The 13,725-nt window shown below is 45.0% G+C and overlaps 3 protein-coding genes and 1 long non-coding RNA gene across 7 annotated transcripts; 2 read left to right on the top strand and 2 right to left on the bottom strand.

Annotated features, from left to right (window-relative positions):
• The first annotated feature begins 48 nt into the window (after nucleotides 1–48).
• LOC113887674 (histone H2A type 2-C) lies at nucleotides 49–666 on the top strand. The gene has a single exon (XM_027534853.1). It carries the CDS (start codon nucleotides 226–228, stop codon nucleotides 613–615), a length of 390 nt encoding a protein of 129 aa, XP_027390654.1. The 5' UTR covers nucleotides 49–225; the 3' UTR covers nucleotides 616–666.
• A 27-nt stretch (nucleotides 667–693) lies between these two features.
• LOC113887668 (histone H2A type 2-B) lies at nucleotides 694–1,766 on the bottom strand. Its single transcript, XM_027534844.1, has one exon. It carries the CDS (start codon nucleotides 1,172–1,174, stop codon nucleotides 782–784), a length of 393 nt encoding a protein of 130 aa, XP_027390645.1. The 5' UTR covers nucleotides 1,175–1,766; the 3' UTR covers nucleotides 694–781.
• Nucleotides 1,767–9,294: 7,528 nt separating this feature from the next.
• LOC113887654 lies at nucleotides 9,295–11,220 on the bottom strand. 4 transcript variants are annotated; one of them, XR_003509788.1, is made up of 3 exons: nucleotides 10,973–11,220; nucleotides 10,766–10,883; nucleotides 9,295–9,333 (listed from the first exon to the last, which is right to left on the bottom strand). It is a non-coding gene; the product is annotated as an uncharacterized LOC113887654 (long non-coding RNA). The 4 variants fall into 4 exon arrangements; XR_003509782.1 differs by lacking the exon at nucleotides 9,295–9,333 and adding an exon at nucleotides 9,380–9,419; XR_003509786.1 differs by lacking the exon at nucleotides 9,295–9,333 and adding an exon at nucleotides 9,510–9,549.
• Nucleotides 10,795–12,173, top strand: BOLA1 (bolA family member 1). Its single transcript, XM_027534819.1, has 2 exons — nucleotides 10,795–10,894; nucleotides 11,242–12,173. The coding sequence occupies exon 2, from the start codon at nucleotides 11,245–11,247 to the stop codon at nucleotides 11,650–11,652; it is 408 nt and encodes a 135-aa protein (XP_027390620.1). The 5' UTR covers nucleotides 10,795–10,894; nucleotides 11,242–11,244; the 3' UTR covers nucleotides 11,653–12,173.
• Nucleotides 12,174–13,725: the final 1,552 nt, after the last annotated feature.

The following is a 13,725-nucleotide window of genomic DNA, read 5'->3' as shown; positions in this document are numbered from 1 at the left end:
GTCTTACATTCCCATTGGTCCGCGGAGAGACCTTACGTTATCAGTAATAGCGACAGAACAACACCGACTCTTAACCTTATTGGCTGTTTCAGGAGCCAATTTAGGACCAATGAAAAGCTCGTTCCTGACTCCACCCCTCGGAAAACTTATAAAGGCTTTCCAATTGCTGATCTTTTTTAAGCCGAGGGGCTCTGGTCTTTAATCGTACTACTCGTATCTTTAGTCATGTCTGGTCGTGGAAAGCAGGGAGGCAAGGCCCGCGCAAAGGCCAAGTCGCGTTCGTCCCGCGCAGGCTTGCAGTTCCCGGTAGGGCGAGTGCACCGCCTGCTGCGCAAAGGCAACTACGCTGAGCGGGTGGGGGCCGGCGCGCCCGTCTACATGGCGGCGGTTCTGGAGTATCTGACAGCCGAGATCCTGGAGCTGGCCGGCAACGCGGCGCGAGACAACAAAAAGACGCGCATCATCCCTCGTCACCTGCAGTTGGCCATCCGCAACGACGAAGAGCTGAACAAGCTGTTGGGCAAGGTCACCATCGCCCAGGGCGGCGTTTTGCCCAATATCCAGGCCGTTCTGTTACCAAAGAAAACCGAAAGCCATAAAGCCAAAAGCAAATAAAGCCTTTTCAAAGTAAGCCAAAGAACAAAGGCTCTTTTTAGAGCCACCCAAGTTTTCAAAAAAAGAGCTAATGCGCTATTTTGTGATCAGCCCTTTATTTTGACACTTTGGTGGTGGCTCTTAAAAGAGCCTTTGGGGTGAGTGGGGATGGTATCAAGCCTTTTAATTACTTATTCTTGCCAGGCTTGTGACTCTCCGTTTTTTTGGGCAATAAGACTGCCTGGATATTGGGTAAGACACCGCCCTGGGCAATAGTGACACCCCCGAGTAACTTGTTGAGCTCTTCATCATTTCTCACGGCCAGTTGCAAATGGCGAGGGATGATGCGCGTCTTCTTGTTGTCTCGGGCGGCGTTGCCCGCCAGCTCCAGGATTTCCGCGGTCAGGTACTCCAGCACTGCCGCCAAGTACACAGGTGCGCCGGCCCCCACCCTTTCGGCGTAGTTCCCTTTGCGCAGCAGGCGGTGCACTCGCCCTACGGGGAACTGAAGGCCAGCGCGGGATGAGCGCGACTTGGCCTTGGCCCGAGCTTTGCCTCCCTGCTTTCCGCGGCCTGACATTACTGCTAAAACTGCAGTTACGGCTTCTTTTTCAAGGAGAAGGATATGGCAAGGGTAACCAATTTGATGTAATTTATAAGAGCTACCGGGAGGGGCGAAGGGAAGTGGTTTGATTGGCTAAAAGGGGAGTCCGATCGAACAGCCAATAGGAAAGCGAAAAGCAGACTCTTCGTTTGCATCTTGCGCTACGTGGAAATGACGGCTTCTATAAGTACCTACCAATCGTTGTGAGCCACATTAAAGCCCTTTATTTGCATGCCAGGATTTTTAAAGTGAAGGCTTTCAAACAAGACGCTCTTCTGTTTTGCTTTATTTACTGAGTGGCAATATTTTTCTGGGTTACGGGTGGTAGGTTTTTTCCCGGTTTACACCAAGGGAAATCCTAAAAAGGGTCCTAAAGGGCTGCAGAGAGCCTTTAGCAAATGCAGTTACTCCCACTCAAGGGCCTTGGAACCTTAAATTACTAAGTTCCTCTTTTCCTGGCTCGTCAAAGCCAGACTACCTTAAAAAATACAGAACTACTGAGGCTTTTTCTTTTCTTTCAATTTAGTTGTCTGCGGTGTGGCTTCGCCCCATCCCCACCCGTCTCTGTTCCTCAGACTCCCGTTTAACCGAGAGCCATTTCCTTCTCAGGGGATCTTCCCGACCCAGAGATCGAATCCGGGTCTCCAGCATTGCAGGCAGGTGGATTCCTTACGGTCTGAGCCACCAGGGAAGCCCAGAATAGAATGTCATCCTCCTCTTGATCTCCAGGAGGCGTCCCAAACCGCCTTCAACTTGAAGGCGTCTTTAACTTGGCATTCAAAACGTCGCCCTCCGTCCTTCCTCATTCTGTTTCTTTTCCTCTGCCCGTGTTTAAATCCCATTGTTAAGCTCGGCTCTGCCTCCCTACTCGCCCTTTCCGCACATTCCATTCTTCACTCTTCCTGAAGTCGTACCCAATTCAGTGCTTTCAACTAGTATTTGTTGCAGAAGCTCAGGCCTATATACCTGTTTACTGGATGCTTCAACCTGTCTGTCCCAATAACTCGACCTATCCAAGAGCAAACTCATCCAGTCACCTGCCAACCCCCGCCACCCCCCTACCCTCGCCAGCTCTCCTCTCTTTGTTCTTTCCCTGAATTGTTCCAACAGTCTGCCCGGTACCTGAGCTAACATCTACAGTTTCCTGCATCTTACAGCATATATTCATGAATATTCCTGAATATTCATTGGAGGGACTGATGTTGAAGCTGAAACTCCAGTACTTTGGCCACCTGATGCGAAGAACTGACTCATTGGAAAAGACCCTGATGCTGGGAAAGGTTGAAAGCGGGAGGAGAAGGGGACGACATGAGATGGTTGGACGGCATCACCGACTCAATGAACATGAGTTTGAGTAAACTCCGGGAGTTGGTGATGGACAGAGAGGCCTGGCATGCTGCATCCATGGGGTCGCTAAGAGTCAGACACGACTAAGAGACTTCACTTTCACTTTTCACTTTCATGCACTGGAGAAGGAAGTGGCAACCCACTCCAGTATTCTTGCCTGGAGAATCCCAGGGACGGGGGAGCCTGGTGAGCTGCCGTCAATGGGGTCTATGCGGTCGCACAGAGTCGGACACGACTGAAGCGACTTAGCAGGGGCAGCAGATTATTTTTAATACCTAATACAATGTAAATGTTATGTAAATAGTTGTAAAATGTAAAACTATGTACATAGTTGCCAAGGCAGGGCAAATTCTAGTTTTGCTTTTTGAAACTTTCTGGATTTTTTTTTTTTTTCAAATATCTTCCACCCACAGTTGGTTGAATCCTCAGGTTCAGAACCCGTGGATACTGAAGGCCGACTGAAATTGTTTCACAAATACGGAAACCAAGGCTCAGAGGAATTTAGGCACTTGCTGAAGGTCACACAACCACTTACAAAGACATAATTAGAACCAAAGTCAGTTCAGTTCAGTCTCTCAGTCGTGTCAGACTCTTAGTGACCCCATGAATTGCAGCACGCCAGGCCTCCCTGTCCATCACTATCTCCCGGAGGTCACTCAAACTCACATCCATCGAGTCGGTGATGCCATCCAGCCATCTCATCCTCTGTCGTCCCCTTCTCCTCCTGCCCCCAATCCCTCCCAGCATCAGACTCTTTTCCAATGAGTCAACTCTTCACATGAGGTGGCCAAAGTACTGGAGTTTCAGCTTCAACATCATTCCATCCAAAGAACATCCAGGACTGATCTCCTTTAGGATGGACTGGTTGGATCTCCTTGCAGTCCAAGGGACTCTCAAGAGCTTTCAACACCACAGTTCAAAAGCATCAATTCTTTGGCGCTCAGCTTTCTTCACAGTCCAACTCTCACATCCATACATGACCACTGGAAAAACCATACATAGCCTTGACTAAATGGACCTTTGTTGGCAAAGTGATGTCTCTGCTTTTCAATATGCTATCTAGGTTGGTCATAACTTTCCTTCCAAGGAGTAAGCATCTTTTAATTTCATGGCTGCAATCACCATCTGCAGTGATTTTGGAGCCCCCCAAAATAAAGTCTGACACTGTTTCCACTGTTTCCCCATCTATTTGCCATGAAGTGATGGGACCAGATGCCATGATCTTAGTTTTCTGAATGTTGAGCTTTAAGCCAACTTTTTCACTCTCCTCTTTCACTTTCATCAAGAGGCTTTTGAGTTCCTCTTCACTTTCTGCCATAAGGGTAGTGTCATCTGGGTATCTGAGGTTATTGATATTTCTCCTGGCAATCTTGATTCCAGCTTGTGCTTCTTCCAGTCCAGCGTTTCTCATGATGTACTCTTCATATAAGTTAAATAAGCAGGGTGACAATATATAGCCTTGAAGTACTCCTTTTCCTATTTGGAACCAGTCTGTTGTTCCATGTCCAGTTCTGTTGCTTCCTGACCTGCAGCCTCACTCAAAGTCTGTGCTTTTTATCCCTCCAAGCCCATTGCTTCACTAAGGAGATTATGGGCTTTATGAAGTCATTGTGCCCAGCCTTGCTTCCTCCCTCTATTACAGAGGGAGGGAGAGCTGGAGAAATAGTTTAGAAAAGAAGATGCTAATTCTCTAAGAGTATAGTTTTATTTGTTTATTCAAAAACAAATATTTATTACCAGATGGGAAACAGTGGAAACAGTGTCAGACTTTATTTTTTTGGGCTCCAAAATCACTGCAGATGGTGATTGCAGCCATGAAATTAAAAGACGCTTACTCCTTGGAAGGAAAGTTATGACCAACCTAGATAGCATATTGAAAAGCAGAGACATTACTTTGCCAACAAAGGTCCGTCTAGTCAAGGCTATGGTTTTTCCAGTGGTCATGTATGGATGTGAGAGTTGGACTGTGAAGAAGGCTGAGTGCCAAAGAACTGATGCTTTTGAACTGTGGTGTTGGAGAAGACTCTTGAGAGTCCCTTGGACTGCAGGGAGATCCAACCAGTCCATTCTGAAGGAGATCAGTCCTGGGTGTTCTTTGGAAGGAATGATGCTGAAGCTGAAACTCCAGTACTTTGGCCACCTCATGTGAAGAGTTGACTCATTGGAAAAGAGTCTGATGCTGGGAGGGATTGGGGGCAGGAGGAGAAGGGGACGACAGAGGATGAGATGGCTGGATGGCATCACCCACTCGATGGACGTTAGTTTGAGTGAACTCCGGGAGTTGGTGATGGACAGGGAGGCCTGGCATGATGCAATTCATAGAGTCGCAAAGAGTCTGACATGACTGAGTGACTGAACTGAACTGAAGAGCCAGGTGGAGGGAATAAAGGACTCTTGATTTAAAGGTGATGAAGACATGGTCTCACCCTTGAAGTGGTCACAGAAAGGAAGTGAGACCAAGGTCAAAGCACAGGACACAGTGCTTCAAGTCTATCAGCAGACCATGAACAAAGAGATGTGGGTACACTGAGGCTATATGTGTGGGAGTAGGGAAGCTTCATGAAAGAGGAGGTGATATCTCATGGAACCATGAGGAGGACTTTGTGGGTCAAGAGAAGACTGAAAGCATTCTAGCCAAAGGCAACTTTATGTGCAATGGCTAGGAGCTGTGGGACGGCCTGGTTCATGTCATGAATGATGTGCAGCTCAGTGTGGAGGGGGCTGAGGGTGGAGCTGGGGAAAAGTGGAAAGGAGTATGGTTGGAATGATACAGTGGAGCTCGAATGCACTAAATGTTTGATTAACTAGATTGCCTGGTTAGGAATTCAGTTGCTTTCGGTTAAAAATCCCAGAGGTGTTCAAGGGGATAAGATCCAGTCTATTTGTGAAGGTATTTGGCTTTTACAAATGGCCTACTCTGTTATATATTTTAATAGCTCTGGTAAGAATGCTGGGAAAGGAACTCCAGGGAACAATAGATAGTAATTGAGGCTGATGTAATTTGTAGGGTATTGGCCTATCTGGACTTATCTAATAAGGATTTATAGCTAGATGAAATCTAAAGTATTAAATCTAATTCCACACCTCTCACATGCTCTGTAGCTCTCACTCTAACTCTCCAGCTCTCCCTCTCTCTGTAATAGGGAGGAAGCAAGGCTTGCTTCATGAAGCCCATAATCTAGTTAGTGAAGTAGTGTGCTTGGAGGGGTAAAGAGCACAGACTTTGAGTGAGGCAGACCTTGGTTCTAATCATGTCTTTGTAAGTGGCTGTGTGACCTTCAGCAGCAAGTGCTTAAATTCCTCTGAGCCTTGGTTTACTTATTTGTGAAACAATTATAGTTGGCCTTTGGTCAACAAACCACTCTCCAGATGCTAGCTATCAACAGTAGACTGTGGTAGCCAGAGTGATAGAAGATACAATAGAAGTTCATCAATTAAAGAAAAACAATATACCCTACCATAACAGAGTTGTTAGAATAAATGAGAATTAAATACAAGGAGCCTGGTACAGAGCTGGAACCTGAGAGCCCAAAATTAGGAGGCAGAATAACTTAATGGTTAAGAGTTCAAATTCTGCAGCCTGACTCCTGAGTTTGCTTACTAGATCTATGACCATAGACAAATTAATGTATTATCTAACCTGTAAGGGTGTCTGCTTCCTCAAAATGGTAAACCAAAAGTACTAACAGTAGCTACTTCACAGACTGTTGCAAGAATTAAGAGTTCATTTAGAATAGTACCTGTCACCAACAAAGCATCCTCCCACCATTCCCCACCACTGTCACTGGATTAGCAAATTACAAGGCACTCACCAAAAACAAGTGCTAAAGATTCCATCTCTTTAACATCATTCTAATTGTTTTACTTCTCTCTCTAGCTCATTTCCTGTCTTCACTCAGATTATCTTTCACCAGACTACTGCTAAAGGCTCTTCTATTCTTCGCTTGCATTCTTTTCATTCCCCTAATATATTCACACACTAGCCAAAGTGATCTTCTAAAGAAAATCTTATTTTCTCACTTTATACCTTTTCCCAGGTGATTTCACTCCCTTCCTTCCCACTTTCCCACCTTCACCCCACTGCACATGATCTTATTTCATCTTCAACAACTCTTACATCTCAGATGCCAAAATTAATAAACAAAATCTTAACAAGAAACAGAATATTACATAGACTCAAACATCTCCTACAACTACAAATGGAAAATAAAAATTTTACATTTTTTTTCCTGAGAGATACCACCTTAATCAACTGATCAGAATTATCATTAACAATAGGACAAAGCGAATTACATGCCTCCTATATAGTTCAGTGAGAAGGATTCAATACCACTTCTGCAGTTTTCCTGCCAAAAGTGTATATCCTAAATCTGAATCAGAAAGAAACATTAGAGAAACCCAAATTGAGGGATATTCAACAAAATAAATGGTCTGTGTGTGCATGGTAAGTCACTTCAGTTGTGTCAGACTCTGCGATCCTATGGACTGTAGCCTGCCAGGCTCATCTGTCCATGGAATTCTCTAGGCAAGAATACTGGAGTGGATTGCCATGCCCTCCTCCAGGGGGTTTTTCCCAGCCCAGGAATCAAACCCTGCATTTCCTGCATTGGCAGGTGGGTTCTTTACCACTAACACCACCTGAAAAGTGCAGATGGTCTGTACTCCTCAAAAATGCCAAAATCATGAAAGACAAAGACTAAGGAACTATTCCAGATTAAATGGAGGCCATAGAGACATAACAACTGAATACAGCATGTGATCCTAGACTGGATCCTGGCCCAGATTTTTTTTTTTTTCATTTTATATAAAGGACAATGGGACAATGAAAAATTTTCAGTAAAATCTGTAGTACTGTATCAATGTTAATTTCCCAAATTTGACAATTATACTGTAGTTATGTGAGAAAAAAGTTTTTACTAAGAATGTATTAGCAAATATATATTAGAGCTCTTCAGAGAAACAGAACAAAAAAGATATATATGCAGAGAGTAAGAGCAAACAAGCAAGAGAGAGAGAGAGATTTATTATAAGCAGTTGGCTCACATGATAATGGAGGCTGACAAGTCCCTAGATCTGCAGGGTGAGTCAGCAAGCTGGAAACCCAGGAGAGCTGATTGTGTAGTTACAGTCAAGCCTGAAGGTCTGAGAACCAAGTGACGCAGTGCTGCAGTGCCAGTCAAAAGCTAACAGGCTGGAGACCCAGGAAGTGCCAGTGTTTCAGTTCAAGTCTGAAGGCAGGTAAAAAGCCAGTGTCCCAGTTCAAAGAACTGGGACAGGAAATAACTCTTTTTCAGAGAGGGTTAGCCTTTTTGTTCTGTTCAGGCCTTTCACTGATTGGATGAGACCCAGCCACAACAGGGAGGGCAATCGGCTTTACTCGGTCTACCAATTTAAATCTCATCCAAAACCATCCAGAATAACATTTGCCCAAATGTCTGGGCTGGAGAAGGCAATGGCACCCCACTCCAGTACTCTCGGCTGGAAAATCCCATGGATGGAGGAGCCTGGTGGGCTGCAGTCCATGGGGTCGCTAAGAGTTGGACACGACTGAGCAACTTCACTTTCACTTTTCACTTTCATGCATTGGAGAAGGAAATGGCAACCCACTCCAGTGTTCTTGCCTGGAGAATCCCAGGGACAGGGGAGCCTGGTGGGCTGCCGTCTATGGGGTCACACAGAGTCGGACACGACTGAAGTGACTTAGCAGCAGGAGCAAATATCTGGGCACCCTGTGGCCCAGTCAAGTTGACACTTAAAATTAACCATTGCAAGTAGTTAGAGGTAAATGGGCTCTATCTCTGAAGCTTACTCTCAGATGGTTCAGAAAAAAATTATATATGTGTAGATAGATAAGAAATAAAGCAATCATGATAAAATGTTAATATTTGGATAATGTGGGCATCAAGGTGAGCAGTATACAGAATTATTTGTACTATTTGTAGTTATTTGTAATTTCTGTAGCTCTGAAAGCACTTAAGAAAAAGTTAAAAATAAAATGCATACACACACAGAACCATATATCCAACATGACATCTCTTCTTGGATATCATAAAGACACTACAAACTCAAGTCCAAAAAGAATTGGACACCAATCTCCCCCTTCCCCACCCTTCCAACCCTTCTTCCAAAATTCTGTATCTTAGGGAACAAATGCCATCCATCTTGATGCCCAAAGCTGATAATTATCCTTCATACTGTCCCTCCCATAATTACCCACAATTTCTTTCCGTCTCCACCTCCACCACCACCATGGTCCAAGACATCAACATTCTCACCTAGATTGCTACACAAACCTCTAAACTGGTCTTCCTGCTTGTGTCATTACCTCCTTTATAGTTCTCACACTGAAGCCAAGGAACTTTGCAAAATACAGATTTAAAGATGGCTAAATGCAATGCATGATCCTTGACTGACTTTCAAAAAATAAAGGCACTAATGAGACAACTGGGGAGATTTGAATATCAACTGTATATTAGATAATAGTATTGAACAAATGTTAAATGTCTCAGGTGTGGTAATGGTATTGTGGTTATATAGGAAAATGTCCTTGTCTTAGAAGATATATGCTGAAGTATACAGCAATGAAGTATAAAGATTTTCAACTCTCAAATGATTCAACAAAAATGGTAACAGTTTTTATTTTTATTATGTATACACATATGTGAAGAAAGCTGAGCGCTGAAGAATTGATGCTTTTGAACTGTGGTGTTGGAGAAGACTCTTGAGGGTCCCTTGGACTGCAAGGAGATCCAACCAGTCCATTCTGAAGGAGATCAGTCCTGGGTGTTCTTTGGAAGGAATGATGCTGAAGCTGAAACTCCAGTACTTTGGCCACCTCATGTGAAGAGTTGACTCATTGGAAAAGAGTCTGATGCTGGGGGGGATTGGGGGCAGGAGGAGAAGGGGACGACAGAGGATGAGATGGCTGGATGGCATCACCGACTCGATGGACATGAGTCTGAGTGAACTCCAGGAGTTGGTGATGGACAGGGAGGCCAGGCATGCTGCGATTCATGGAGTCACAAAAAGTCGGACATGACTGAGTGACTGAACTGAACTGAACTGATACACATATTCAAAGAGATTAAAAAGCAAATATGGAAAAATGTTAGTAAATATAGATGAAGGATAAATGGGGTGTTCATTATACTAACCTTGCAATTGACATTATGTTAAAAAAATTTTTAGTGTGATAAGGGTATTTTTCTATAAGAGAATATCCCTTTTATTAGGAGGAGATATGTATTAGAGTACCTAGGGATGAAATGTCATGCTATCTGCAATTTATTTTCTGAAAAAGTATACAAATACACTTTTTAAGTATACAGGTATACATAAAGTACATGTTCAGTCACTCAGTCATGTCCAACTCTTTGTTACCCTATGGACTGTAGACCACCGGGCTCCTCTGTCCACGGAATTATCCTGGTAAGAATACTGGAGTGGGTTGCCACTTCCTACTTCAGGGTAGCTTCCCCAGCCAGGGATCGAACCCCGAGTCTCTTGCATTTCCTGCATAAGCAGGTGGATTCTTTACCACTGGGCCACCGGGAAAGCCTATATATATAGAGAGAGAAGGCAATGGCACCCCACTCCAGTGCTCTTGCCTGGAAAATCCCATGGACAGAGGAACCTGGTGGGCTGCAGTCCATGGGGTCGCGACTGAGCGACTTCCCTTTCACTTTTCACTTTTATGCATTGGAGAAGGAAATGGCAACCCACTCCAGTGTTCTTGCCTGGAGAATCCCAGGGACAGGGGAGCCTGGTGGGCTGCCGTCTATGGGGTCTCACAGAGTCGGACACGACTGACGTGACTTAGCAGCAGCAGCAGCAGCAGCGCACAATAATTATGTATTCGATAAAGGAAATGGACTTCCATTTTCTTGTATATAAAAGTGTTGGGCTAGATAGAGGAGCCTGGCGGGCTACAGTTCATGGGGTCTCCAAGAGTCGGACACGACTGAGCGACAAACACTGCTACTGCTGCTATTCCGGGAGACCTGGGTTCCATCCCTGGGTGGGGAAGATCCCCTGGAGAAGGGCACGGCAACCCGCTCCAACAGTCTACCCTGGAGAACCCCATGGACAGAGGAACTTGGCGGTCTGCAGTCCTTAGGGACGCAAAGAGTCGCAAAGACACCACTAAAGAGACTGAGCATACACGTACGCACGCACGACCTCAAGAGACAAACAGAGACTACAGTTCCCGGGAGCCCTCACCTGCCTGGTCTATCGCGTAGCGAGAACTCCATTTCCCAGAGTGCCTCTGGACGCGAGATCTGCATTCGCCCGGCTTGTCAGGAGTTCCGTCCCAGAGAGGGAACTGCGGTAGCCAAGCCTGAGTACGAGGTAGAAAGGGTCCAGTTTGGGGTTCAGGGAGGGGGCACAGGGACAGCGGCTCAACCAAAAGTCCGGAGTTGCACATACCCTACTCTTGGAACCTCCAGCTCATTCTTTGCGAATCCCCTTAGAAGCGCGGGCTCTCTCTAATCATCGCCGCCCTTCAGCTGCTCTCGGCGGAGGCCACAATCTCCCAACGTCACACAGAGGAAAGGGGCGGTGCCTCGCATCTCACTGGCGTCTAGACGGGCTCCCAGGGTGGACGTTGGCCGGAGGCGGGGGCTAGGGTGTTTGAGACGCTGGTACCAAGAGCGAGGCCCTGACCCTCACTGCTCCCGTCTTTGTCTCTGCCGTAGCCGATGCTGAGTGGGCAGCTGGTCGTACGCCTGTTCTCCATGGCCAGCCGCGTCTGTATGTCCCGGGGCAGTGCGGGATCAGGGGTCATCGGTCCCGTCGAGGCTGCCATTCGCACGAAGTTGGAGCAGGCCCTGAACCCCGAAGTGCTGGAGCTGCGTAATGAGAGCGGCGGCCACGCGGTCCCACCGGGCAGTGAGACCCATTTCCGCGTGGCGGTGGTGAGCTCTCGCTTTGAGGGACTGAGCCCGCTACAAAGGCATCGGCTGGTCCATGCGGCTCTGTCAGAAGAGCTGGCTGGGCCAGTCCACGCCCTGGCCATACAGGCGCGGACCCCCGCCCAATGGAAGGAGAACCCTCAACTAGACACAAGCCCCGCCTGCCTGGGTGGGAGCAAGAAAAGTCGAAACTAACCCTGGACCTGGAGAGAGGGAGGACCAGGATTCAAGCGGGTTTCGTGAGAATAAACTACTGGGGCTTTCTTCCATTTAATACAGTCTGGTATTTGTTAGAAACGAGTAATGTAATATGCCCGTTTAACCAGCATATGCCTATTCTCAGGAGAGAGTAATTCATTTCACATTAAGGTTAAGCTAAGAAGAGGGGACAATCCCTACTATTCAGGAAAAGCTGCCCAGTTGTTTCATTTCATTTATTTTTTTTTTCTAATTTTATTTTATTTTTAAACTTTACATAATTGTATTAGTTTTGCCAAATATCAAAATGAATCCGCCACAGGTATACATGTGTTCCCCATCCGGAACCCTCCTCCCTCCTCCCTCCCCATACCATCCCTCTGGGCCGTCCCAGTGCACCAGCCCCAAGCATCCAGCATCGTGCATCGAAGTTGTTTCATTTTAAATTGTGACTAATGAATCGCCAGACTTTATATAAGTTACTAGTAATCCTGTACATTAAAAGAGAAATTATCATATGAGGTGAATTGCAGTGGTGTTAATGACCTGCTGTCAGTGCTACAGATGTTCTTCGGAAAAGAAAGATACTTGAAGCCTAGGCATAGTCAGAAAGAGCTTCGTTAAGCCAGAAAAGAGAGGAAAGTTGCTGCTAACAGGGGAAAGAGCCCAAGCAAGGGCAAAGAAGCTGGACTGGGCAGAGTTATTGGACAAAACAGCAATTACGGATGCGTTTGAACTTCAAACTTAGGGGATGTTTGGCTTTCTAACAACCTGTCCATTTCCAAAAGGATTTGCATTTCTCATGAGGAAAAAAATCTTTAAAAAAACAAACACTAAAGCAGTGAAAAGATTGTAACCTAGGAAATCAGTATAGAAGATGGAGAAAACTTTACAAAGCCCTTTTTCTTATGAGCCTTCCAAACGTTGTCATAATTCTGAGGGGAACAAGTAATGTCTAGATAAGCAATTTTCTGATGATCTCTGTGTAGAGATCGAACTTGGTAAAGAAAAGGCTTGGTTAACATTTATCCACCATTTCCGGCTAAGGAGTTTAGACTGCATCTGGTTGGGCGGTAGGGAGTCATCATTGAAGAGTTTTGAGAAAAGGATGGCAAAGAGCATTTGGGGGCAGTGATGTTAGTCAGTTGTCATAGGGAATTGGAGGCATGGAGAGTAACCAATGGTGAAGGCAGAACTTTGGCTGAGAGGTTAGCTGTTGAAATGGAAAGGAAGGAGTTGATTTGAGAGCTATCATTTTTAAAAAATCAAAAGGATTTGATTAGAACTGAAATGGACTTCAGTGAGAGGGGAGTCAATGTTAACCCTCAGGCAGGGTTTTTAGATTTCTTCACAGGTAAGAATTCCCAAGGGAGCTTGTTTAAAATATGGATTCTAGGTCACCTCTTTTCCAAAAAAAGGATTCTGAATCCACAAATCAAGAATGGAATCTGGAATCTATATTTTTAAAAAACACAAAAGGATTTGGAGTGAAGTTGGTTCTGTTCTCAAGAAATACCACTCCCAAGTTTTTATTTGTTTTCATTTGTGGAGTTTTTAGATTTTTTTAAATTTGTTTTTGTGAATATTATTTTATTATAGCAAAAACTTAATATGAGATCTACCTTCTTAACAAATGTTTAAGTGTATGATACATTATCACTGACTATAAGTACAATGTCATACAGCAGATCTCTAGAGTTTAATCATCTTGCTTAGCTGAAACTTAAGGTCTGTTGATTGATAATTCCCTACTTCCCTCTCCCCTCCACCCCATCCTGCCCCTAGCAGCCAACATCCCACTGATTCTATTCAGCTATTATAGATAACTCATATAAGTAGAATCGTGCATATTTATCTTTCTGTGGCTGGCTTATTTCACTTAGCATAACGTCCTCATGATTTATCACAGCCGAATTTCCTTTTTTTAAGGCTGGTGAGTATTTCATTGTATGTATATATTAATTTTTCCTTATCCAGGCATTTGTCAATTCAGGTTGTTTCCACATCTTAGCTATTGTGATAATGCTGCAATGAACATGAGAGTCCTAACACTTCTCCAGGATCCTGATT

The sequence above is a fragment of the Bos indicus x Bos taurus genome, chromosome 3 (genome assembly GCF_003369695.1).
Source record: "Bos indicus x Bos taurus breed Angus x Brahman F1 hybrid chromosome 3, Bos_hybrid_MaternalHap_v2.0, whole genome shotgun sequence".
NCBI classification, from domain to species: domain Eukaryota; kingdom Metazoa; phylum Chordata; class Mammalia; order Artiodactyla; family Bovidae; genus Bos; species Bos indicus x Bos taurus.
The sequence above is the reverse complement of the archived record's forward strand: the minus strand, read 5'-3'. Positions and strand labels throughout refer to the sequence as shown.